This window comes from Gossypium hirsutum, chromosome D11 (assembly GCF_007990345.1).
Source record: "Gossypium hirsutum isolate 1008001.06 chromosome D11, Gossypium_hirsutum_v2.1, whole genome shotgun sequence".
Lineage (NCBI taxonomy): Eukaryota > Viridiplantae > Streptophyta > Magnoliopsida > Malvales > Malvaceae > Gossypium > Gossypium hirsutum.
The window spans coordinates 65,430,293-65,456,478 of record NC_053447.1 but is presented as its reverse complement, the minus strand read 5'-3'; the positions used below and the strand labels follow the sequence as shown (position 1 = coordinate 65,456,478).

The 26,186-nt window shown below is 31.8% G+C and overlaps 3 protein-coding genes and 1 long non-coding RNA gene across 8 annotated transcripts; 3 read left to right on the top strand and 1 right to left on the bottom strand.

Annotated features, from left to right (window-relative positions):
* Nucleotides 1–6,358: 6,358 nt before the first annotated feature.
* On the top strand, nucleotides 6,359–11,162 carry LOC107935667 (cold-responsive protein kinase 1). 3 transcript variants are annotated; one of them, XM_016868293.2, is made up of 9 exons: nucleotides 6,533–6,864; nucleotides 7,214–7,280; nucleotides 7,404–7,463; nucleotides 8,597–8,728; nucleotides 8,956–9,071; nucleotides 9,204–9,414; nucleotides 9,494–9,731; nucleotides 9,886–10,036; nucleotides 10,486–11,162. In XM_016868293.2, exons 4-9 carry the CDS (start codon nucleotides 8,653–8,655, stop codon nucleotides 10,852–10,854), a joined length of 1,161 nt encoding a protein of 386 aa, XP_016723782.1. In that variant the 5' UTR covers nucleotides 6,533–6,864; nucleotides 7,214–7,280; nucleotides 7,404–7,463; nucleotides 8,597–8,652; the 3' UTR covers nucleotides 10,855–11,162. The 3 variants fall into 3 exon arrangements, with proteins under 3 accessions (XP_016723780.1, XP_016723781.1, XP_016723782.1); XM_016868291.2 differs by lacking the exon at nucleotides 7,214–7,280 and having other exon boundaries at nucleotides 6,359–6,864; XM_016868292.2 differs by having other exon boundaries at nucleotides 6,365–7,280.
* A 2,061-nt stretch (nucleotides 11,163–13,223) lies between these two features.
* Nucleotides 13,224–17,018, top strand: LOC107935621 (uncharacterized). Its single transcript, XM_016868244.2, has 5 exons — nucleotides 13,224–13,315; nucleotides 14,096–14,288; nucleotides 14,464–15,886; nucleotides 16,176–16,330; nucleotides 16,622–17,018. The coding sequence occupies exons 2-5, from the start codon at nucleotides 14,196–14,198 to the stop codon at nucleotides 16,820–16,822; spliced, it is 1,872 nt and encodes a 623-aa protein (XP_016723733.2). The 5' UTR covers nucleotides 13,224–13,315; nucleotides 14,096–14,195; the 3' UTR covers nucleotides 16,823–17,018.
* A 1,182-nt stretch (nucleotides 17,019–18,200) lies between these two features.
* On the top strand, nucleotides 18,201–20,375 carry LOC107935659 (uncharacterized). 3 transcript variants are annotated; one of them, XR_001694236.2, is made up of 3 exons: nucleotides 18,201–18,293; nucleotides 18,431–18,521; nucleotides 18,624–20,375. It is a non-coding gene; the product is annotated as an uncharacterized lncRNA (long non-coding RNA). The 3 variants fall into 3 exon arrangements; XR_001694237.2 differs by having other exon boundaries at nucleotides 18,201–18,338; XR_001694235.2 differs by lacking the exon at nucleotides 18,201–18,293 and having other exon boundaries at nucleotides 18,345–18,521.
* Nucleotides 18,868–22,878, bottom strand: LOC107935658 (sodium/calcium exchanger NCL). The gene is made up of 7 exons (XM_016868278.2): nucleotides 22,355–22,878; nucleotides 21,199–21,384; nucleotides 20,552–20,733; nucleotides 20,227–20,372; nucleotides 19,844–20,120; nucleotides 19,454–19,762; nucleotides 18,868–19,373 (listed from the first exon to the last, which is right to left on the bottom strand). The coding sequence occupies exons 1-7, from the start codon at nucleotides 22,740–22,742 to the stop codon at nucleotides 19,125–19,127; spliced, it is 1,737 nt and encodes a 578-aa protein (XP_016723767.2). The 5' UTR covers nucleotides 22,743–22,878; the 3' UTR covers nucleotides 18,868–19,124.
* Nucleotides 22,879–26,186: the final 3,308 nt, after the last annotated feature.

The window sequence follows — 26,186 nt, the reverse complement described above, 5'->3', positions numbered from 1 at the left end:
GGTGTAATTTACCCAAAAAAAATAACTTATAATTCAAACCAACCTACTTTTTCTTAAGTTAGAATTACAATTCATAATCACAAATAGTGCATATGTATGACAATAATAGGAATCAATTAATTCAATACATTATATAATTACAATTAGAATCGAAGTATTAGAAAGTACAAGCGGATGGACTACCTAACATATTATTAAAATACATTCAGTTTGGACTAAAATAAATTTGGATACGATTTACATGTAGTGGGACTTAAATCCAAAATAAAATCTAGATTGAGAATTCACACATGCGTAAATGCGCATGGTGAGACTCAAACTTGGATACTTAAAATCCTAGGACCTTAACCTTTGCAACAATGTCAATGCTTTAGTAAAAGTACAAACGGATAGACTAACTAATTACCTAACTGATGATTGGAATACATTCTATAAAATCTAGATTGAGAACTCATATATAAGTAAATACATATAATAACACTCAAATTTGGATATTCAAAAGTCCAACAATGTCAATGCTTCACTAAATAACCTGCTTTATTGGTTAACTCATTAAAATTTAGTTACTTTATAAGTGATAATAATTTTGTTAAAGAAAATAATAAATTTTAAGAAGTTAGTTAAACATTACAAAGGTATAAAAACTTCAGTAACTTTGTAAAAAATTTGGTAAATTTGTTTACAAAGTAAACATTAGTAATTTTGTAAATATTCAATAATTTTATAATAGGTTTAGTAGTTTTATAAGAGATTTAATAATTTTGTAAGAAATTCAATTATTTACAAAGTTGTAAGAAGCTAGATAAACATTACAAAGATGTAAATTTTTCGGTAATTTGGTAAGAGATTCAATAATTTACAAAATTATAAGAAATTAAGCAAGTATTAGTAATTTTATAAGAGATTCAAAAATTTACAATGTTATAACAAACTAGGTAAACATTAGTAATTTTGAAAGAAATTCAGTAATTTTGTAAGTGATTCAATAAATTTTAAGATGTGCAGTAATTTGTAAGGATTCCAATAATATATATAGTAAGGAATTCAATAATTTACTAAAAACATTACAGTGTTATAAGAAATTTAGTGATTTACAAGGTAAGCATTACAAATTTGTAAGAAATTTAATAATTTTGTAAGAGATTCAGCAATTCAATAATAATTTTAGTAATTTATGTTGTAAGAAATTTAATAATTTACTAAAACTTTACGATGTTATATAAATTCAACAATGTTTTGACATGTTTCATGCACAAATGAAAGTAAGGATCGACATAAAGGTAAGTTGCACAAAAATTATCAGAGTAGATGATCGAGTCACAACAAATGACTGAAACTCAAAAGAGAGACTAAAAGTTCACATGAGAGATTATTGGTCCAATACAGCTCGGTAACAATGGAAGCAACGAAGTTGGTATTCCGTTTTAGTGGAGGGATGAATCATGACTATCTGCTTCTTTGGAACTACATGAGATTAGAGTACGACCAATATAGGTCATATAAGGATCGATGAAAGTGTGGTCAACTTTGTTATCTACCTAGTCAACCTCGAAAAAGCATGAATTGTTAGTATAAGTGATTCATCAATTGTGGTCTTTTTATCCCATAAAAATTCATTACGCAACTATTAAAGGATTCCTCAACTACTTCCATGCACTTTCTTTTTCTTTTTTCTCACAAGTGATGTTGATTGGCGGGAACATTAATGAACGCAAATTTTTACGTCCCTGCTCAACGGGTCGTTCTTGCAGTCAAGCTCCCTTTTGTCTTTGCATTGGAGGGTCAATCTCCGTCTAGCCCGAGGAAACCTTTGCATGCCTCCGTTACCTTTTGGGAGGCCTACCCCCATAGAAACTGTCTACCTGAGACAGTCCCTTGGTCCATAGGTCTTTGACACAAGGTTAGAATTCTAGCTCTTCCAGAGTGGTATCCCACTGATGGCTTGGGCCCCCCGAAAGGAGGCCTTCTTCGCCTTCCACCTAAGCTGCGCAGGAAAAGCCCAAAGCCAATCCCAAGGAACAGTGAAGCTTCATAAGGTCTTAATGTCAAGGTGCGAGTAGTCCGCATCTTCACATACATGTCTATTTTACTGAGCCTCTCTCCGAGACAGTGCCCAGATCGTTACGCCTTTCGTGCGGGTTAGAACTTACTTGACAATAAATTTTGCTACCTTAGGACCGTTATAGTTACGGCCGCCGTTCACCGGGGCTTCGGTCGCCGACTCCTCTATCATCAAGTCACCAACTTTCTTGACCTTCCGGCACTGGGTAGGTGTCAACCCCCATACATGGTCTTTACGACTTTGCAGAGATATTTAAATTTTGTAATTATTTCTTTTAATAGTGTCATTTTTAAAATTTAAATTTATGTACTTTTTCAAAAATATAATTTTTTTACGATTGTATTCAACCATTTACTGGTACTGCATGAGTAAATTAGAATAGATTGGACTTTTACTTTTCTTATAGAAATATATATTATTAGTCAATAAAATACAATTTAATTAGCATCTTTCCATTCAAATGGATCTTCATAATTTAAATTTGAAATATACTATTAATTTGAAATTAATTACTTTTGGTTCTGGCTCCATATTCTATTTATCTTTTAAGTTTGTTATTTACTCACAAAATTCTTTTTCTCAAATAAAACAAATTAATTTGATCCAATTGCGCAAAATAGATGATATTCTAAATAAATATAAAAAAATGAGCAAATTTCATTAAAACTTATGATTTCACTAAATTGAACTTTGTACCCTTGATATGACAAAAATTGCACATTTGGCTAATTTCTATCCACAAAAAACTTCAATGGATGAAAAAATAAATGTTTGAAGCTTTCATTGAGTAATATAATAATAACAATTTTAAGGTTAATTTAAGTAATAATTAATGAAGTAGAAAAAGCTTCTTAATTTTGACTTTGATTTTTATATAATTTTATTTCTTTTTTCTTCGAAAAAGGTTAACTCATAGTCCATGAGTTCCTTTTTGACTCGAATAAATCTTCACCCTTCATTCTTTTAAAAATATTTTTTTTGTTAAATTCTTTAAATATATAAATTTATGATTTTGGTTTAAGATTTAGAGGTTTATAACATAAGATTTAAAACTTAATAATAAAATATGTAACTTATAAGTGAAAAAACACGTGTAAATTAAAGAAATATGTATTTTTATAAAATTTAAGAATTTAGGTTGTGTTTTTTTTTAAAATTTATTAGTATATGCCATTTTTGGATAGAGAAAGTGACTATGTCAGCTAAAAAACGCGCACTATAGAACATGTTTTCACTAAAAATTAATAATTTATTTCTTTTGGTTAGATGGTTCAATGTTAGTGTTTGTGTCTTTGAATTCCGGTTCGATCTCTCTCTTACTTACATTTATATTTTTTATTTCATGTTGTTTCAAGCTTTTTTTAATTAATATTTTTAACACGTTAGTTTTTTGGGTTAGATAGTTAGATAATTGCGATTTCATCTTTTAAGTCTCAAGTTCAATTCCTCTTATAAGCTTTTTAATATTTATTTTTTATTTCATGTTGTTTCGAACTGTTTTTTAATTAATGTTTATAATTAATAAGTATATTATTTTCAAGTTAATTTATTTTATTTTATTTTTAATTAATAACTCTTTTATTTATAAAATTAAATAACAAATATGTAATTATCTTTTAAAAACATCATAAAATTCTTATATATATTTTATATATAATATTCACATGTCAAAATTTTAATTTCTCCGCCTCTATTATGGGTATGGTGATTTCTAATATGGATTGAAAAATAAATATTACACATATAAAAATAATGATATTTGCAATAATTATTTAATTTTATAAATAAAAGGGTTATTAATTAAAAAATGAATTAAAAATAATAAAAACTTGAAAACAATATATTTATTAATTATAAACATTAATTAAAATTAAAAAAATTTAAAGCAACATGAAATAAAAAAAACATATTAAAATGTTTGTAAGAGGAATTGAATCTAATACTCAAAGATGAAATCACAATTATCTAACTATCTGACAAAAAAAAAACTAATGTATTAAAAATATTAATTAAAAATAAAAAAAAGTTAAAACAATATGAAATAAAAAATACAAATGTGAGTAGAAGAGAAATCGAATCCATAACTCAAAGTTAGATAAAGATAGTAACATTTAACCATCTAATCAAAAGAACTATATTGTTAAATTTCAATGAAAAAGCATATTATAAAAAGCGTTTTCAGCTAATGTAACTAAAAGCACACCTGTAAGAATTACTCGAAAAGCAACATCTTAAATAATGAAAAAATATCACCATTATCTTAAACAAAATAGAAAAAGAGGAAAGAAAAAATGCCTGTGGGTCTTCTTTTCTTTTTGGTGAAGAATGCATGTGGGTCATTAAGACTTACGGATTGTGAGCATAATGTTGTCCTTTTTATTTTATAAAAACATTAATTAATATTTGAATTTTAATTGAATAATTTGATTTTTATAATGTTGACTAGAAATTTCAAAGTCATTGACGTCCAATCGCTGGGCCGATTAATAAAGGATACATCAATAATACATGTGTTCACACGCTGTAAACATTTATGGAAAAAGTCATTCTTACAAAATAAATAAATTAAATTTATGACAATTCAAAAAGGTTAGGTTTCAGTTGAAAAGACGAAAAGAAAAAAGTTTAAGGAGGATAGAATTGTAATTTGATTAATTTTTTATTTTTGAGAATTGATTAAAAAATATTGTTAACATGTACTTCAAAAGGATTATTTTAAGGTTAGTTATGAGATTATAATATCACCCAATATTGTTACAAATGATGAATATGTTAATTCTAAATAGTAAATTTTTGGTGAATTATAAGAGGAGAACAAAGCTCTAACAGTAATGCAATTAGCGCGAATCAAATCCAGATCATACTTGAAGTGTTGCTCTAAATACTATATTAATGGATATTGGCAATGTGTTAAAATTAAGTATAGAAAAAAATATTGAAAAATTAAGTATTATAACTTAAGTTATAAAATATTATTGATATATTATTTAAAATTAAATAGTGAATATAGTTAGATTATTTGATAAATGATAATATAATCTTAAATGAAATGAAATAGAATAAAATAAAAATAATTGAATAAGTAGGTTTCTATCTACTTATAATTTTTTACAAAAAATTCTATCTAGTAATTTTTATTTTAGGTTATCAAACGCTGTTTAAAAAATTAATTTATTAAAAATATTAATTTTTAATTGATTAATATTTTAACAGGGTCTTAGTATTTTTATTATGTTAAAAGGAGATATCGACCCCTAATGTAAAATCAATCTATTTTGTCAGGCCCCAATAAAAAAAAAAGGGGGGTAATTGTTGGACCAAAGATATATTCATAGGTATTACTCGGTCAAGAGACTCTTTCATTACCTTCATAGTCTTTACTAGCCCAACCTCTTTGCACTATTCATGATGTACATTGCTTGCTAACTTAAGCATGACCCCTAAGTTCACATTCATCTTGCAAGAATTTGAGAGGTTTCGAACCATTTCACCTTCTCAACACTAAAAATGTTTTTATTTTGACTTCGTTCCAACTCTGATAATCGAAATATTATTAAAACAAATAACTTGGTTTATAACTGAAAAACAATTCCATTCTAACGTCTGTTATAATAGAATCAAACATAACAAATTAGAGGCATGGCTAGGAGGGCTGGCAGGGGCTTCTGCCCTCTAAAATGAAAATTTTTTTATTTAGGCCCTTTAAAAATTTTAAAATTTAAAATTTGTCAAGATAAAATTGCACTTTGTCCCCCTAAAAATGATAAAAATTTGATTTAATACTTTAAAAATTATAAATATATAGGCTATTAAAATAGTAAAATTGTATTTTTACCATCGTAAAAATTACAATTTAATTTCGACCCCCTTAAAAAAAAATTCTGACTTCACTTCTGTAACAAATTAAATGCAAAGTAAAGCTAGGAGCAAAAGTAATGAGGGAAATAACACTTAATATTTGTTAACGTAATTCAGATTTACTAATCCTATTCTGCGAAACTTCACTTAGAAAATAATTTTATTCCACAATCCGTTCGAATAAACTATCGTTAAAGCCCAAACTACCATTACATTGACGGATATTTGCAACCCCAATATCAAACCAAAATTGTTACAAATCATAATATTAAATATTAAATCTTAATTTTAATCATAATAAATGGACCAAAACTGAAATTTTCCACTTTCCTAAAATGCACCAAAAAAAAGAAAGAAAAAAGAAATAAGAAAAAAAAGATGGGGGGATAGTGATTAGTGAACACTTGTTTATAGATTGTAGACAGTTATTTATGATACGTCAAGAAATATATCATTAATTATAGATACCTTATATTATTAGTATTAGTGAAATTTTGTATAATGTACTCAAATCATTCAAAAACGTATTCAGATATAAAATAACAAATCATCTTTACAAGCAAGTCTTATCAGAGGAGAGATAAGGCGGATTTGACTTTTCAAAATCAGAATTTCTCGGATACGAAAAAGATTTTCACATGGAGATAGTAACTTATTTTTCTTAATTTTTTTTATTTTTACAAATCATATAAAATAGCGTCATAAATCATGAGAATTGATTCTTTCCAAGAAGTTTCAGGGACGAAATTGGGTTTTTCTGTAAAACTTTTGGGGATGTCTCAGAATTTTGCGCTTGTACTTACATCATATGCCTCGTCCAATTTTATTCATTAATGCCAACTTGAGAAATGGACCAGGATTGACTGCAAACTATATTGTTTAGTTTATTACATGATGCTAAGCTTGTCTAAATCATTGGTGTAGCTTTTGCAAGAGTATCTAAGGTGAGTTTCCTTTCTGGGTTTTGTTTGGTGGCCAAGAAATTCTGGGTTATGCTTATGCTTCTTACAATCATTTATCCTAAAAAATGTCATTTTTAAGAGTTTAATGTCTTCATCTTTGGTTGGTTTACTTGATTATGCTAAAAAAAGTAGCTTACTTAGCAAAATTCTGATGCTTGGTCTTCATTGGTGTTTGTTTTTGTTTTCCTTTCTTGGATTCTCTGTTACTCAAAAGCAGAAATTCGAGATTCAATTTTTCTGTATGTTCTTAACAAAACACAAAAAATATGAATGCTGGTTTTCTTTTCTTTTCTTTTTTTGTTATTTTGGGCTAATGTTATAGTGTTTTTAGCTTTGAATTCTGGTGAAAAGGACTTTTACAAGTTCTTCAAGTTTGTGTAATGGAAGATTTTACAATGGTTAGCCATCTTTTTTATGCCTTTTCAAAATATGTTTTTATTTGTAGTTATAATGATTTTAGATCAGGTTATAATTTCTTGTTAGCTCAAAATTTGACCTGTTTTTGGATTTTGATCTCACAGGGGGGCTTTCCTGGAGTCTCTTTTAGGTCTTATATACCTTTCAACTTTCAAGCAAATTTGGTATGTTTCTAAAATAATTCAATTAGTGATTTTGTTAATGTAATTGTGCTCAAAATCCTCTTTAGATTCGCCTGAACCGATTTTCGAGTAGGAATTTTTATCGGTTTATTCGTTGAGTTATTCAGGATTTCTTTTGACTTCCTTTTGTTTGAACTTATATTAACACCTTTACTATTTGATCCTTCATTCAGTTCCATCATATTTTCTTTCATATACTAATGATGTACACATTTGTAATACTATCTTGAAATTGTTCAATGATCATATTATTGTGAAGAACTCTTACAAGTCTTGTATCGAACTTTTCACCTGTTAGCGAAGTCTTGCTAATGTTGTACTCTTGCTGTTGTCTTTGTTTATGTTGAAAATGGCCAACCATGCTGCTGTTATGTTTTTGTTAAAATGCATGGTACTATGATGATTTTGTTGAGTGCATACAGCTTGTATGCATGCTGCAGCATTTGTGCATGCTGCAGCATTTGTGCATGTTGCAATGTAATTTAGTTTGGTTGAGAATGAACTTTGATGTTGATGTTTTGATGGGTTGATTGAGCTGATAAGTTAGCTTATCCATGTGTACAAGCAATGTTTATCAAGTTACTAGGCTAACTAGTGGTAGTAGGTAGTATTTGCTGATGTATTTTGACTATAAATGTATTGTTTTCATATTGAATGAGTAAGCATATCAGTTGTGAAGCTCAGATTGCTTCCTTGCTGCACGTTTGTGAGCAAGTAAATTGTTTTTGTTTCTTCCTCCTTTGTTCTCTGTCTTGTTCTCTTTCTTTTTGCTGCTGCTATTGTTCCAACAGTTTACGAGTTCTTTAAGAGGTAGTTTTTCCTTTTTATTGCTTAAGATACTTAAAATGTCATATCGCATGCATAAATTGTCTTCCCCTATGCTTCTACGAGTGTAATCTACGGAAAAAAAGTTATATTTGATCTTAACACAGAGCTTATATTAAAAGGATGTTGATCATCATCATACATTACTCGCAGAGATAGATTGACCTTTTTATTTATTGTTTTTCTTTTCCTATAGGAATGGTTTAACAGTTATTTAGTATATGATAAGGCGATTCTATACTCTTTATAATGGACATAGGGGATGATGCCTCTTGTTTGGTGCTTTACAGTGGTTCGGTAGAGTTCCCATTTGTGTTTAGGCATTCAGGCTGAACAGCAGCTGGTGATGACTTGTTGCTCGTTCTTATTTTCACGAAAGAAGACAGCTCGCTCAGCTGAACATACAACAGAAATTGATGATGGTATGCTGCTAAACTTTTTTAATGTCTTGACTATAAAATCCGGCTTGGCTGAGGATACTGAATTCACTGAAGTTTAAGTGAATTCGACATATTAGGTTTTGACTTCTTTTAGAATTATTGTGCCCCGAGCAAGATGAAACCCGCCTCCCGTCCCGGAAAATGCTTCCAAGTTCCTTCCATGTGTATAATTTGCTTGCAAATGTTCCTAATTCATACACATTTTACAGAGGTTTCAGGTATTCAGAACACTAAACTCTTTCCTTACAAGGAGCTGAAAATGGCAACTGGAAATTTTCATTTCTCCAATAAAATCGGAGAGGGAGGTTTCGGTGTTGTCTACAAGGTGATTGCCAAGTTCGTTTTTTTCCCTTTTTTTTTCAAACGAAGGCTTTAATAAATTCTTAAATAAACTAAGCCTGTTTTATTATTTTAACATCCAATGCTAACTTCTTAGCAATCGTTTTTGTTTGAATAGGGAACTTTTAGAGATGGTACTGTGGCCGCTATAAAAGTTCTGTCAGCAGACTCAAGGCAAGGGGTGCGAGAATTCTTGACTGAAATAAATGTGATCGCCGACATAGAGCACGAAAATCTGGTTAAGCTGCATGGTTGTTGCGTGGAAGGAAACCACAGAATTTTGGTATATGGCTATCTCGAGAATAACAGCCTTGCACAAACTCTTCTCGGTAATTTCTTCTATTCCGGATTTGTCTTTGTTAACTGCTTGAACAATAGTAAGCTAAGGCATTTTTTTTCTCGTTTTAGGTGGAAGCGATAGCAGTATGCAGTTCAGCTGGTCTATGAGGCGTAACATTTGCCTCGGTGTTGCAAGGGGGCTTGCTTTTCTTCACGAGGAAGTTCGACCATATATTGTTCACAGGGACATCAAAGCCAGCAATATCCTCCTTGATAAAAACCTCATGCCCAAAATTTCGGATTTTGGTCTGGCTAAGCTGTTCCCTGACAACTTGACTCATATTAGTACACGTGTTGCCGGAACAACGTATGTTCTTAAATTGCTGTATATGCTTGTCTATTCTATCTCTCATGCTTAGATTTGAGTTAGAGTAACATAGATTAGATGCATAAGTACCTTTAATCTAGGACTTCCATTCAGCATTATTAATTTGATTTTATCTTTTTTGTGGTTTATATAGAGGTTATCTAGCACCTGAGTATGCAATACGAGGTCAGCTAACGAGAAAAGCCGATATTTACAGTTTTGGTGTTTTGCTATTGGAGATTGTGAGTGGTAGATGCAACACGAATAGGAGATTACCTGTGTCAGATCAATATCTACTTGAAAGGGTATGAATTTCCCATATGTTCTCATCGTTGTAGCCTTCCTTGCTAGTGTCATTCGAGTCTTAATATATTGTCTGCATTACACATAGCTCGAGTAGTCTCTAAATGCAGAAACATATGAATTTCTCACTTTGAGCTTTCGTATTCAATCTCCATTGATCTTACAGTTTTTGGCTTAAACAAACATTGAAACATTTGTGTGTGTATAAATTGTGTAATGTGGAAGTGTCTCCTTATGTTACTCTGCTTCATTTTCCTAGAAGTATCCGAGACCATTGCCCATGTCTGACACATATGCGGAGCTGGTATGATCATTCAAATATGGAAAAACTTGTTAACCCGTATCCAACACTTGCCTCATTAACCCAAATGTGTTTTGTGTTTTTGTGTATTTTTGAGCTTCGTAGGTTTGAATTCAGTTTCTTGGTTGCTAAGTCGATTTATAACTGCAGGCATGGGACTTGCATGACCAAAAACAACTTGCGGAATTAGTCGATGTGTCAATGGGTGGAGACTATAACAATGAAGAAGCTCATAAGTTCCTAAAGGTCAGCTTACTTTGCACCCAAGACGTGCCAAAGCAAAGACCATCCATGTCCAAAGTGGTGAAGATGCTAGCCGGTGAGGAACCAGTGGATGAACAGAATATATCAAGACCTCGCCTACTTTCAGAATTCATGAATTTAAGAGCTCACAAAGAGAAGTCCGACCTGACTTCAGAAGGCACAAGCAAAGAAGGGATTTTATCTTCATCAACGGAAAATGTTACCATGTCGTTCGCTACAATGACATTCAACTCGATATACGATCGAAGCAATTAGGTTTGGCGTGATTAATCTTTTGGTATTCTTTGGCTAATGTTCTGATTTTTTTTTTCTTGTTACTTTTTTTTTCTTATTAAAAGTCCAGGCCTCCGGAAAGCATTGGCCAAAGCATACCTTGTTCGCCCTTTCGGTTTCTTCGATTAGCAATGCTGGAAATTTATGTAAATTGTAATCAATTGAACCCTAAAATTTTGATTTTTTTTTTGTGAACTCAATTTAGGAGTAAGAGTAAGAAAAATGTACTGCAAAGCCTGATTGGATTGCTATACTTGGTTACTTCATGTGAATAAAAATGCTTTGGTAAATTTTTCATCTTTTAACTACTTTGACTCATCTTATACAAATATTGATCAATGTTTTTTCATGTCTTGTGCGTCAAATATAAATATTTAATACGAATATCTTAAAGAAAATGAAAACAAAATAATATTCCTATAAATGAATCACCCTCATCATTTGAATTCATCAGGAGTTGGGGTGGGTGTGTTTGGGTGGCAATGTAGGGGGTGCTGGTGGGCATGGTTCTGGACTTGGTGGTCCATATGGTGGACCAGGTTCATCTCGATATGGTAGGTTGAGTGGTGCTGGTGTAGGTAGTGGGTTGACTGGAGCTGGTGCTGCATAGGTTGCCACCGAGTTCTGTCAGGATGCCATCTGATGGGGTATCCGGAGAGTACTCATTATAGCATGTATTCTTCAGCTGCTTTTCCTGGTCAGCATCACCAAGGGGCTGGGACATCCCCTTTAGCAAGAGTTCCACCTGGTGGAATGTGTTTATGCTTGCTTGTGTGCTTTATTGTTGATATTGTTCTGTCTGATTGCTTGAAACTTTTTCTTCTTTTCAAGCTTTGTTTGTTCCATCTGATGTTATTTATAGCATTCGTGTTACAACTGTTGCTCTACCTGGCATTATTATGTGTTAAAGTAGTTGCGTTGGCAGGAGTTTTACCAGTATTCTTCTGATACAATATTCCTTTGTTCACAGTGGAGGTATTTCCGGTTTCCTTAATGTGTATAAACTTGATGGATGCCTAAAAAAGAAAGGATTTTTTGAGTAGTTTCGTGCAAAATAATGCAATGTATAGGAGCAGCAACTATTTCGTTTAGGGTGCCCGTGATTGGTCAGTTGCTTCTTGATGTGGTGGTGCTAGTTGTTGAGTCTTGATGTTCATAATGCCCAAAATGAGCCCTTGCTGTGATCTCTTACCGTTTCATTGGCAACACATGAAACGAGTAGCTTTCCCCATCTTTGGTGACTTTCTTTGTTAGTAGATAATTATCGTGCAAGGTGGAATAACGGATCCTACGGTCTGCATGCATTGTAACTTAGGTGCCTGCCTTGATAGGTTCAACGTGTGACATGCTCGGTCGCCAATTTCGACATCTGCACCTGTCTAAGTCCTTTTGGCAGAACCCCTCCAAAAGAAGTTCTTGTTGCAAATGATGGTTTTAATTTATTGGTTAGAAACCCTTTTACAATACGATTCTTTTGTTAATCTTAAATGTCTTCTCTTAGATGTTAAATGGAATATATATATATATATACACACACATAAAATATTGGTGGGTACGAAAGTTGAAAGTGTGACATGTTTGTGATGGTGGTGGGTGGAATAGATGCTCTGTTTTTAAGCTTAAATTTCAATGGTATCTTCTCTTTTTCGTTTTGGACAATTGATGTGGAACACTGAGAGAGGGAGGGTAAAAGCAGCACAAGAGATAGAAGATGGAATCTGGTGGAGCACTGAAAATTAAGCCAAAGATGTATCGTGCAAATGATTCAGTATAAATAACTCTGCTAAAACATTCTTGTATAATTCCAAAAAGACAGCAAGCTTTTTTGATAATCGAGGGAGGAGAATGTGGTTATTTGGGATCAAACCCAAACTTTCATGTCTATAATATAATGTTTTTGTTGATAAGTGATAAATTAAAGGGATAAATATCAAAATTATACACAAATTTTGGTTTAATGTGCAATTATATACATAAATTTTTTATTTGATTCAATTCTTACAAATTATTAACACTATTATTGATATTACATCATTTTATATTTGTATATTACATCCAGAAATCATTAGATTAATTCCATATAAAAATAAATTAATATATTTATTTCTTTAAATATACTTGATTAAATCAAAATTAAGGTTTCATATATATGTTTGAACTACAATCAAAGTTTTACGAGTATAAATACACCAAATTAAAATTAATGTATCAAATTGCATATTGAATCAAAGTTCATATATAGTTTTGATATTTATCCCTAAATTAGAATTAGAAATAAAAGAAGGAAAAAACGGTGCCGTTTTACTCATTTTAAAGTAATAAATTACTACTAAAACCCCTCCGCTTTTTCTCATAAAACCATTTCTCTCTCTCTCTCACTCCAAACTCTGTTGGCCAAAGAAAACCAATGGCATCTGCCGTCCACCAACTGCTCCGGCCACCGGTATGCTACCGTACCTTCTTTGTCTTCTGTATATCTGGGTTTTTCTTATATTCCTCAGTCTTTTTGTTTTTCATGAGTAAAAATTCATCTAAAGATCGTTACTTTTCATGAATTTGGGTTCTCTTCCTATGCTTATCTATGTTTTTATACCTATATATTGATGTAAAGTCAAATTTTATTTATAAAAAAAGAAGAGTTGAGAATTCTGTAAAAGATTCAGTTTTTGGATGATTTTCATGCTGTTTATTCTATGTATATGCATGATACATGCATGTATGTATATGAAAAAGTGATGCACATTATCACTCCCTTTCCCACTGGAAAGTAAATGTAGTAAAATGAAAAATTACTTCTTTTTTGAAATGTTTGAAAGCAATATAAAAGGGGAAACAGTTTTCTCTTTGTTGTTGTTGGTTTTGGAGTGATGATGTTTGTGGGTAGCTAAATATGTGGAAACAGTTTTTTGGGAAGTAAAAACTCAATAAATTGAGTATATAACCAAAAAAAAGTTATTAGTTTTCTTGAAAATTGTTTCTCTGAGATTGTTAGCTATGTAGGGTGTTATAATTTGAATGCTACAATTTGAACTGTCAATTTGAAGAATAAGTGATGAAATGCTATTTTCATTACTTACAATCTATTTACACTTCTTAATTGGCATTGAGCTTACCTCATACGAAGTTTTTTTGAGCTCTGATGTTGATGGTATCATTTGTTTAGGATTGCTTGCTTTTCTTCAAGTTCTCTGAGTGATCACTATAATTTTTGTGAACTTTTCAGGCTAAATTAAAGATCCCGAAGCATGAATAATGGCATATACCTTTTTACTATTACTGAGATGTATGTGATATTGGCTTTGCCAGTTTGATATATCTCAGTGATGGATTTTAAATATAAAGGCATAGGCTGGGTAGGGGATGTTTATCAGACGTTTGAAACGCTGTGCCATGAGGTGGATAATATTGTGAATCAGGTATTAATTCTTTGACCAGGGAACTGCTTCCCCCATTTCCCTTCCATCTTCATCACCTTTGCCGTTATGACTTGGCTGAATGAAATCATGGGTGATTGGTAGTGTTTTATGACCTAAGAATTTGCATTGCTTGGTTTGAAATTCTTTAATAATTTCATAAATAACTTATCTGCAGGACTCTGTCAAGTATGCTGAAAATCAGGCAAAGAGTGTGGGTAAAAGCATGAAGAGATTTTATTCTGATGTCATACATGATATATTACCTCCTTTAAAACACGAAAAAGAAAGGGCGGCTTTAAAAAGAAGTGCTACAATCGATACCTATGTTAAATCCACAGCGGCTATTGAGGAGGATCACATATACACTGTTGATAAGCTATCACATGTTGAGGCTGTTGCAGTAGATCCCATTGAAATGCTGCTTGGTCATGCTTCTAATGAACTTTGCCTTTCAGATCAACTCTGTACTCCGGCATTTATTGATGGGGCAGAGTCAGACATGATGCCGGGACAAACTAGCGATGGTTTGAAGAATACATGTTCCGATGTAAACATAGAAAAAAATGGCCTAATGGAGAAAACATCTGGGTCTGATGTTGTAGAGTTGATATCTCCTAGCGAGGAAGAATCCTTTGGAGCTTCATTGGTGAATGAATGTATTGATTGTAAAGATAAAAATACATGTGCGGTTGTGGGTGAAGTTTTTCATACTATTTCAGTGCATGATACGGAGTTTCTAACCCCTGAAGAAGAGGGAACAGTTAATGGTAGCATCGCTGTTGATGTGGTCCAAAAACAGCTTTGTTGTGCTTTTGGTGAGCTTTGCCTTGTAGACCAACCAGGTAATTCTAATTCTGTGGGTTCCCTTTTGGGGAAAGGACACGGAACTTCAAAACAAGTCGATGTTTTGAAAGATACAAAACCTGAAGTGAATATGGAAGCTGCCACAATGGAAAAGTCTTCAGCATCTGAGGTGTTGGAGTTGATCTCTCCTGTTGACAAGGAATTCTGTGGTGCTTCATTGTTGAGTGAATTCATTGATTGTAATGATAAAGAACCATGGCAGGTTGAAGCTGAGGTGTCTCCTGCTACTACAGTTCATAATGTGAGAATGCCCTATGCATCTGATGTTTTGGAGTTGATCTCTCCTAGCGAGGAAGCATCTTTTGGAGCATTGATGGTTCATGAGTTTGTTGACTGTAATGATAAAAGTGCATGTGTGGTTTGCACTGATGTTTTTTGTGCAACTTCAGTTCACAATGACCAAACCACAAGAACGGTTAAGAATGACCTTGCAAATGACTCTGACTGTGTCTCGGATGCTTCAGCTGGTATTACTTCTTTGCAAATGTCTTCTTCAGCCATACGTTGTCATGAAAATATGGCCGAGGTCAGAGTTGGTTCTTCTTGTGCTTCAAGAATTAAGGACTTCTGTTTGCCTCAGAATCCACCAGACAACTTACCTGCATACAAACATCTTTATCATGACTCCATTGATGCGTTATCTTCCTTGTTGACCCCACTTTTATCGAATGAGAAGAAGTTGACCGGGGCATTATCCATTGTGTCTAGCAATGAACTGTCCATGGAATCACTTGGTTGGTGTCCTGTTCTTATGTAATGATAAAGATTTATTTTGTTTCTTTATATAATTGGTTTTCATCTCATTATTAATTTGGCAGAAGCTGATGTCACTAATCTTTGCCCAAGATAAATGGTTTCCTTTAATGTTATACATTTTTTGAGGACTTGATTTGAACCATACAATAAAATGTTCTAATTTACAGTAGCTTTTGATATTTTTCGTTGGAGTGAATGAAAGAACTTCTGACTTGAAAGCTTTATCTAGTTCATTACCTTCTCTCTAATTTTGAAAACCATAAACAGGATCAATAGATGATTCCATTGATGATGTCAGTATATCTTCCATGGATACCATTCAATTATGTGACGAGATGAAGCTTGAGGATAGCTGTGTAATCGTTGACAGCACTGCACTTTATGCCGCCTCTCTTATAATAAGAAAGCACAGATCATACAAGGTTTCTCTCCCACTCTCTCCCTCTTTCTCTCTCTCTCACACACACACACACACACACAGAGTTAGTTGGACTTGGGTGGAAATGTAGGATATGGCTATGTTTCTAACACGGATAATAGAGGTATACGTTGAACATGGGTGCAGACACAGTACTTCAAGTACACAAGCTGCCTACTACTTTGTTGCGTCGGTCTGTCAGACAGTTGTCTTTGATAAATGATAACCATCTCGAGTCTGAGTAACATTGATCTTGCTAATTCGAGTTGCTTACTTTGTTGTTCTCTTTCAATAGAAAAGGATCCAGGATGCTTTAACTTCAAAAAAGAGGTTGGCAAAGGAGTACGAGCAGCTAGCGATTTGGTTCGGAGACACGGACACGGGATTAAACCACGAATGTTTACAAACCCTACGGCCATCTTGCACGATGGCAATATCAGAGTGCAAAAATATACAAACAGAAGTTGTAAGTGATTCCGAGTGGGAAATCCTCTAAGTAAAGAAACTCGGGTTTCCTCGAACCTTTTGCTTGTGCCATTAGAATGAGTTTCAGTGTGAATAATCACGTTCAAAAGTTTCACCTTCTGTGAATAAGCATGTTTAATCAATCTGTCTTGTACATCAAGTAGTTTACCTTACCATAAGTGGCTCAACATTTCAACTCTTGATGGTATATATTTTTCTTATATGTATATTCAGAGGGCAGGAGCCAGTTTTTCTTCATAATTAAGCTTTGAGAGCTCTCTTTTTGAGACAAAAAGGCCACAGTTTGGGATGAGGGGAATGGTTATTGTGTCTGAGATTTGAACCTGAGCTTGCTAAATACCTTCTTTTAAGAGTGATCGTATGAATCAATTGGACTTAGTCATGAGTTCGATAACTCACTTTTAACTATGCATTCATTCGGGTCTGGTTAATATAGGATTTTGCTACTTGAGGCTTCTTAAAATTTATCATGTAATTTTTTGTTATTAAAAATAAAATTTGAAATAAAAAATAAACTGAAAAACAAGGAAAAAAAGTTTTTTAAAAAATCCCAATCCCACCTTATTTTTACTCAAAAAGATTGATTCTTCTTAAAAAGAAAGATTGGTCCCTCTTAAAAGGGATTCTTAAAAGGTCAGGTTGCTCTCAAAAAAGATTCATTTTTCTTAAACAGAATCTCTCTAAAAAAACTTAAGTAATAATAAAATGAGTTCCCTTATGTCTAACAAAAATCGTTATGTTTAAGCTAATATTTATTATTGATGTTTATGGGTCGGGTTAGGTTCGGGTTAAGTTTAAGTATGATACTAATATATTTTATGTTTATCTAAGTTTGACTCAAAATATGTGCCTAAAATCTTGCCCAAGCTTACTCATATTTGCAAAAGAGCAATCTAAATTCATTTTAGGCTTATTCATATTATTTTTATTTTTTTTAAAAATATTTATATTATTTTAATTTAATATTTAATATATTTTTTATTTATTAAAACTTTTATTTTAATTATTTTAGTATTTACATTAGAGTAGTATTGTATATTTAGTATATGTTTATTTTCCTAATGTGTTATAAATTACATGATACATAAAAATAACATAATATAAAGTATTACAAACTTAAAAATGGATTGCGTTGGGCTTGGGCCTTGAATATTCAAGTCCGAGCCCAGGTTATATTTTAAACCGGCCTAATTTCTTATCTAAGTCCATCTTTTGGATCTAATTTTTGCCTTAGCCTATTTTTCGAGTCTAATATTTTTGTTCAAAACCATCTCAAATTAATAAAAATATTTATATTTAAATTTAATTATAAAAATATATTAATATTACTCTAAAATCATTTTTTAATTATTTTTAAGCAATAAAACGGGCTGAGATGAGAGCAGACCGAGTTGGCTGCCCAACCCATCTCGGATAAATCTTTAGGGAACCAAAGTACCAAACACTGCAGCTGGAAAAGTGACTAAAATGGATGGAAGAAAGTGAGTGCAAAGACATTTATAGTGAATTACATCAGATACCAAATGGTTTGATTAAACAAAGACTAGCATTTTAAGTCAAGTCAACATTATACTGTATTTTTTAAGATGATAACTAAGCCAGATGTTTTCCACTGCAGGCTGCAGCAGCTTCTTTTCTCTCTCTGCAATTCAGTTCAACTCCCTAGGCCTAAGCTACCTTCATCAGCTCCTCTTTTGCTTCCCATATGTGTACGAGCTTTTGACAGTAAACTTGCATGCTCTTCTTTTTCGACATCACAGCAATTGTCTCAGAGTCTGACTGCAATTTCTTTCTTGTTACATCACATGCAGGCCGAGGCTGCCTTCAATTCGACTGTCTTAGCATCTCAATATTGACGTTCCAGGTACTGTTCTCTTTTTCAACTGAAATCCGTCATTGCTGCTCTCTTTGGAAGACTGGGTTGGGTTTAGTTTTCATTTTACCTTGCTTCTTTAAGATGGGTTGAATCTAAAACTCCCTTTTAACATTTAAAAATGATTCATTTTTCGAATAGCTATGAATGCTTTAAAGAAGATGGAAATGGAGAGTTCGGAGTATCACAAAAATAAATATTTTTTTATTATTGTTGCTTAAAAAAGAAAACAGAAAACTGACATAAATGGAGCTAATATAAACTGAGGTATATACTGCTCCAAATTACAAACACCATAACAACAAATCCGGAATAGTCTTCTCTGAAAACCAATGTCTAAGGGAAAAAGAGTTTGACAAGTTCATACATTGGGAAAAACCATGAAGGCTCACAAACAAATGGCTTTACCCTCCTAAACTACCATCTCTATTCATTGAACCTACGACCAGCCGAAGACATAATCGAGAACATAAACGAGCGCCAAGGAGAAAGGATAAAGGATGTAAGCGATTGAACATGTCCAAAGAGGGAAAGTAGTTCGGAAACTAGCGAACGCGCCCATCACAATGCAAACAATGAGAATCACCAGCACTTCGGATGAGAAGTCCCATGTCAATCCCCGGACGTAAACGAGTGCCAAGAAAACCGACAGGCAGAGAACGTTATTCATGGTTACTGCTCCGTAAAGCTGCATTGAGGAATTCGAAGATTAGGATTTATTTATACGGCAGCTTGATGATCAGACAAGTGGGGTAACAAGAAACTAACCTCGGAAAATGTTAATGATGCAGTTCTCTGCTTTTTGCGGGTAGCGAAGATAATGGCTGATACGGCTTCACTAGAGTTCGTAGCCAATGGCAATGCAATAAATGAGATGAAGAACGATGGAATACTTGTTGCGGTTGAAAAGTTATCGACAGCATCTACGAGTGGATCAGCAAATGCAGCTGCAATCAAGGTGCCTACTAGGAGCATCAGTACTGCTTTGAAGGAGATCCACCTTGGGTTTTCAACATGTTCAACAACCTCATCACTTTGTTCCTCTGACCCCAACAAAGCATGTTCTCTCTTGGTTTGCTGCAGATTTGCACGATAATTCGAAGAAATTCAGTTTGTGTTAATTATAATCTCTAGAGAAGTTGCCAATGGTCGACTTACCTGGTGAAATTGGTCAATAAACTTAAACGTTCCGGCGTTAGGTTCGAGATAAGCACCCCCAGTTTGCTTTGCTTCATTAATCCACTTTGTGATTCCTTTTACAAACTCTTCTTCTTGAATATAAGAGTCGAGGGAGGTATCAAAATCTGCCATTACTTTCATCACAGCGTCTTCCTTGTCGAAGTCTATCTCTTCAAATCTGATTCCTATAATCAATGCTTTCAACTCGGAAGGTGAAAGATGACCGTCACGGTTCTCATCGATTGTCTCGAACAACCTATCCAATGTTGTTCAGAAAGTTTGTAAATGTTAAGAGTAACCGGAAGGAAGTACCAGGAGAAATTGGAAGCTTTTGCTTTAATGTTAAAAGGTTCAAAACTAACTTTCTTATGATCTCTGTGTTAGGTTCACCATCCTCGGTAAGAAGCTTTCCAAAAGCTTGCTTTTTCAAGTGTCTTAAGATCCCCGATATAACATGTTTGTGCTTCGCAAAAGCTAGTCGTCTTCTCTGGATCCATGGCTGAAATACCTGCAAATTACATATACCATAAGATACAACTACTAGAAGAGTAGAAGTGTCATGAAGGTATGTCGCTCTAACTCTTCATTTTTCTTTAAGCACTCATTTAATAACCGTGTCTAATGCATACCCGAAATAAGATATTGAAACATGTGATGATGGAATTCCTTCTTGAAAAGTTTTATTACCTGATAAACACAATAAGAAACCAACATTGATACTGATATGATCAGTGCAATCAAAACTGCTAGGTGTCTTCCTGAAGTTGAATTGAGAACTTGGGGTAGTTGAACAATAACAAAGGGGATAATTGATATAGCCATTATACTTGCAGCATAGCAAGTCCAAATATCGGTACTCACACCAGTCTCTGCAATATTGTACACACTTTAGATTAGCAAATATTCTGCCATTGAAGATTAGAGTTGGACCTAGTTTTCCAACCCATTTTCTGAAGTTATTTTGACTTGTGTTACTTCGATTTTTCATTTTTTCTTGAACTACTTGTATTTGACACATATAAATACATGTTTATAGGGATATGGCATACTCACATTTGACATTTACTCGTACCAAACACTTGCACTCAAGTCAGTAATATAGAACTCAGTCAAACAGACTTGGTAACTGTATAATGCTTGCTATAACAATCTATGTTGCTTCAACTCATTTTTTCTCTAAAGTACCCATGTCTGCCACTTGTATTTGACATATTCAAATATGGGTATAGGAGTAGGATTCCCTAAAGTACTTCTGAGTCCAAGTATAGAAGATAATAACTTCGCAACCAGTCATAGTAAACTATCTAAGAATGATGTAAAGCAGAGTTGTGCACCTGTTAGGTGAAATCCTTTAGTAATAGTTCCATCAACCGCAACTGAGTCGCGAATATCACACCGGCCAACAACAACACAGGAACCCCATATCACAGTGAGAAGCATGACAGTTGACCCTGCTAGCAACCCCATTCCTACGGAGACCTGATCTTGAGCTGTTTCTGCTGTTCCAGAAAGTCCAGATACTGGCAAGAACAAACCAAATTAAAACCACACTAGATGTAAAACTACTAAGTAAGTGAGGCCAAATGATGGCCTGATAATCATTTAAAACTAATTGCCTCTATGAATCAATTACTAGTAACATAAGCAACATGCTTTGGACCTCATTGAGTTTTTATCTCTTAATTTCATTTTTTTCATTTATTTAACTGTTTTTATATAGAAATTAGTAGTGTGATTGTTAGTATGTTGTAGCTCATTTTAGTGAGTAGTAATGGCATGCTTGATAAGGGAAAAGGAAAGTAAAACAAAGTTATTTTCCTCCCTTCATATAATATCCATTTTCTTTGTAACAAAAATATTTATATATAATATATCATTAGCTTATTAATTATATTTCATTCTGTAAGACTAAAATCTTGCTGGGAAAAGAAAAAAAAATAATCTGGATAGAGTTTACTTTCACTTCAAAAACCCATTTTTATTTATTATTGTGGGGATAAAATCCAATTCTTGAAAGAGTCAAAAAGGGGTTGCTAAAAGGTCTATTGAAAAGAGACATTTGGCAATGGCAGCAATAAATTATTCTATGCACTCTGAATCATATGAAAATGTTTAAACATAAGTTCCAAAAGCATAATTTTATATATAAAAAAAAACTTACACTAAAAATAAAATTTTCTAGAATAATAACCCTTCAAGTAAAAAAAAAAAAAAAGAAGGAAAGAGGGTAACAAGTAAACAGAAAATTCAACCCAAAATTTGCTAATGTTCCGGGAATCTTAAAATCTGAATATTTAAGATCTGGGGTGTTCAAAGATTCTTCCTAGGGAAAAGACAAGATCTAAAATTTTTCGACTTTCCTGATCCATTTTCTGATCAATCAACCAATGAAAACTAAAGATACAGAGCAGTAACACCTATTTTCTCCTCAACCAAACAAATAGAATAAAACACAATTCAAACAAAAGAACAAAAAGACTTCAAACTTACCAAGAATAAGCATTGCATCGGGAAGTGCTCCAAGAATAGGCAAGAACAATCCTCCGACAATACCAGGACCGAGGATCTCAAGCAAAAGCTCACTTCCATTAGACAAGTAAGTAGCAGCTAAAAACATAAGGTATCCATAAACAATGATCAAAAACAAGTTGCCGAGAACTGTGGTGGTACAGGGTAAGAACCCATAGGTTTGTTCACACGATTCCTCCGCTGAAAACAGGGGCTTGAGTGAGAGGAAAGGTGGGTTTTTGACGGTGGAGATTCCATCGGAAACGAGATCGGTGGGGGATGAAGGACCGGTGATAAAACGGGCAGTAGATGGGAAAGAAGAGAAATAAAAGAGGAAGATGAAAAGGAGCAATAAACGCTGTGGAGCCATGGCTTTCTGAGGGAATTCTAGGACATGGGAGAAATAGTTTGAGACTAGTAAGTGTAGGATTGAAGCATTTATCTATGTATACGCGCACTTACGCAACTTGGCACCGTTACAATTTTATTGCCAATACTATTACTTAACACAGTTGACAAAGGTCCAACTTCGGGTTAAATGTAATATATTAAATTGATCATATTTTTATAATTATATTGTATTATCAAAACAAGGGCTGAGCGTTTAATCAAGTTAAGTCAAATCGAGTGAAATTTTTTGAGTTAATCGAGTTAACGAGTCTTATTTTATCACTAATTCGATTTGAAATTTTTTCGAATCGAGTGAAATTGTTCGAAATTAAAATCTTATTATAGTATAACTAATTCCGTGTTAGAGTACATAATTTTGAAACCATATATATTTGAAAACTTTTTCAAAAATCAAAATAAAAAAATTTAAGGTACTTTAATATGATAATCTTGAATCATTAATTAACTTATTGCCGAAATTATTATTTTACCATTTTAACTTTTTTTAGATTTTTTTTAAAATCTAAATTTTGGAAATTTTTAATAAACATTTTGAATTTTTAAAAATTATTTTGATTTTTTTGTAATTTTTGTTAAGAGAGACCAATTTGCTCATTTTCAAAATTGGCAGAGCCCAAAAGGATATTTACACCAATTTGTTATTCAAATTATTTCAACTGTAAAATTCAACTCGAATCGAACTCGAAACTCGAATTGTTTATTCTAGTCGACTTGAATAACTCGATTTGATCAACTCGACATTCGAAATATTTTTCGATTTTTTCGAATCGAATCGAGTTCTCTGTTCACCCCTAATCAAAACATATTTTAGAACTATATGCTCTTTTTGATACAACACCTAGAATTATCCATACTCCCTTTCTAACCCTTAACTAGGAGGATAATGCGCTTCAGTGTACTCGAATTCACGTCCTCCTAGATTGACAATAATGACGATACCAATAAAACTAAGATCCAATCGATAATATTCATTATTTGATTAAAAACCAAAATTTAAATAATTTTCTTAATCAAGATCCCAACTTAATTAAGCATATTAGGAAAGTATAAATAGATAATTGTATTTGTTTATATAAAAAAACTGAAATTGACTTGATAAATCCAAAATAATATAAAACAATTTTAGTTTTATATTATTTATTTACATCATAGATTAATGCAAATTTATTTTTTTGGTAAATATGTCAATTTAATTTTAATTTGAGGTAATCTTTTTCTTTTCAAAATTAACAAAGCTAAATCATGTAGAGAGTGTGAAATTAAAGGGTAGAGGGAACAGAAAAGGAAATATATTTATTTTTTATATATTGTTTTGGTAACTAAATCCAGATCTGATGTATTTATTTATTATTACTTTTTTAGTCCACCAAGATTCTCGATCTGTAAGAAATACGTACTTTTTAAAAGGTTAAAATTGTGCCATAAGTCCCTCTATTTTTTCAAAATTTTGAAATTTAGTCTTTGTATTTTCTTTTATTTTCATGAATTCAATCTCTCTACTTTTTCATATTTTAAAATTCGGGTACAATTTTTAACATTGTTGATTTTTTTTAAATTTGTTAATGTGGCATTTTGAAATAGAAGAAATATTCACTTTATACACATGTAATTACAAAAAAACGTAATTAACAAAAAAAATTACCAGTACCAATAGAACTAAATTTTTGAAAATAAAAATATAGAGATTAAATTTTAAAATTTAAAAAATATAGAGATTTATGAAATATTTAAAAAATATTGAATGTGGACACCAAATATCAGAGTTTATATCACTTATCTCGAATTTGTAATGATAAGTGTACGAGGGTGTTCATGTCTATTTATATTTTATATAAAATCTAAAATTAAATACATGATAGAATTTGAACTTAACATAACATGATTTTCAATATCTCAACTTTATCATTTTAACTAAATTTTTTTTATTTATTTGATCAATTTTTATTAAATATATTTGTTATATATATATATTAAATTTAATAACTTTTAAATACCTTCTATGATAATTTATTACAACTTCCATTTATTTATTTATTTTCACTATTTTAAAGAAAAAAATTACTTTCTTGGAATTCTATAAGTGAGTCTTTAAATTTTATTTAGAATTTTTTTTACTACTTAAAATTATTGTAAATTAAAATTTGATCATTAAAACTAAAATTAAAATTTCAACATAATATAATTATTAATCCTTTTTTTTCAATTATGGCAAACATGATTAAATGGTAATAAACCTAATCCCATTAAAAAAAATAAACCTACCCCAAAAGTTTCCATTTACTAATTAATTATATAGAAGGTGTAAAGGACCTTCCCTCTGTTGGCACATGGCACCTCATGCTGTGGTGTTACTTTTATTATAGATTCATGACCAAATTTTAGTTTTGGCCTTTTTATTATGTCTTAATTTACGATTTAATCTCTATGTTTTAATTTTTAACTTAAAAGAGAATGGTCAAATTTTAGTTTTGGTTCCTATGTTATGCTGAAACTTGAGGGTTAATCTATATACTTTAATGTTTTTTATATAATTTGGTCCCTCGACTTTATAATATCATTAGTTAGTCTAAATAGTTAATATTGTTAATTATTTCGATCACAACGTTGAAACCGATTTTTCTTTAAAACACGGAAAAAAATTATTATGATAAATTTGGACGAGTGTTTTTAAGAATTTCAACATTATTTTTATTCTTACATGACTACCGAATGAATATCTATTTTTAATTTTAAAATGTTACTTTAGTAAATTTAATAGAATAATTTTAATAGAGATAATAATTGAATATGAATTTTTAAATTCGACAAGTAGATGACTAAATTCTTGAAAATAAAAGTAGAAGACTAAATTCTAGATGTACGTATAGAGACTTAAAAAAACATATTTTAACCTATAATTTAACACAAATGAATAATCAGTTCAACACGAAGCGAGGAATAGTACTAGTAATAAACTATTTTAGTTTTCGAAGGGCATGTAATGAAATAAGAAAAAGTGGAAGAGTTGCTAAAGAAATTGCCCAAAAACTTGCCTAAAGAAAAAAAAGGTAAAAGCCATAAAAATTGAAGATGGAGACTTTGATTGTGTTGGTAATACTGATTATGTGAATTCTTTTTAATTATTTTGAATCGAAATATTAATTTAATTAATTATTTAATTCTTAAAATTGTTGGTATAATTGTCATGAAAAATAATTACAACAATGACTGACAAAAAGTAATGCAAGAAAGTTTGAAGGGATAGATATTTTATAAAATAATTATGTAAAGGGTAATTTTATTTAATAAAAAATAAATATAGACAAAAAAACCCCTCAGGTAGGACACAAACTAATAATTATTATATGCCAAGCATCATAAAAGAATAATTAAATTCCATTTATTCCTCGATTTTAGAATATTT

Bases quoted from the DNA above. Each gene is read 5' to 3' on its own strand.
- LOC107935667 (XM_016868291.2), top strand. From the start codon at position 8,653: ATGACTTGTTGCTCGTTCTTATTTTCACGAAAGAAGACAGCTCGCTCA. The intron at 8,729-8,955 runs GTATGCTGCTAA...CACATTTTACAG, and splicing joins TACAACAGAAATTGATGATG to AGGTTTCAGGTATTCAGAAC. The intron at 9,072-9,203 runs GTGATTGCCAAG...TTGTTTGAATAG, and splicing joins GTTTCGGTGTTGTCTACAAG to GGAACTTTTAGAGATGGTAC.
- LOC107935621 (XM_016868244.2), top strand. From the start codon at position 14,196: ATGGATTTTAAATATAAAGGCATAGGCTGGGTAGGGGATGTTTATCAG. The intron at 15,887-16,175 runs GTTGGTGTCCTG...AACCATAAACAG, and splicing joins ACTGTCCATGGAATCACTTG to GATCAATAGATGATTCCATT. The intron at 16,331-16,621 runs GTTTCTCTCCCA...CTCTTTCAATAG, and splicing joins GAAAGCACAGATCATACAAG to AAAAGGATCCAGGATGCTTT.
- LOC107935658 (XM_016868278.2), bottom strand. From the start codon at position 22,742: ATGGCTCCACAGCGTTTATTGCTCCTTTTCATCTTCCTCTTTTATTTC. The intron at 21,385-22,354 runs GTAAGTTTGAAG...TGTTCTTGCCAG, and splicing joins CGATGCAATGCTTATTCTTG to TATCTGGACTTTCTGGAACA. The intron at 20,373-20,551 runs GTAATAAAACTT...TGTAATTTGCAG, and splicing joins TTTCTTATTGTGTTTATCAG to GTATTTCAGCCATGGATCCA.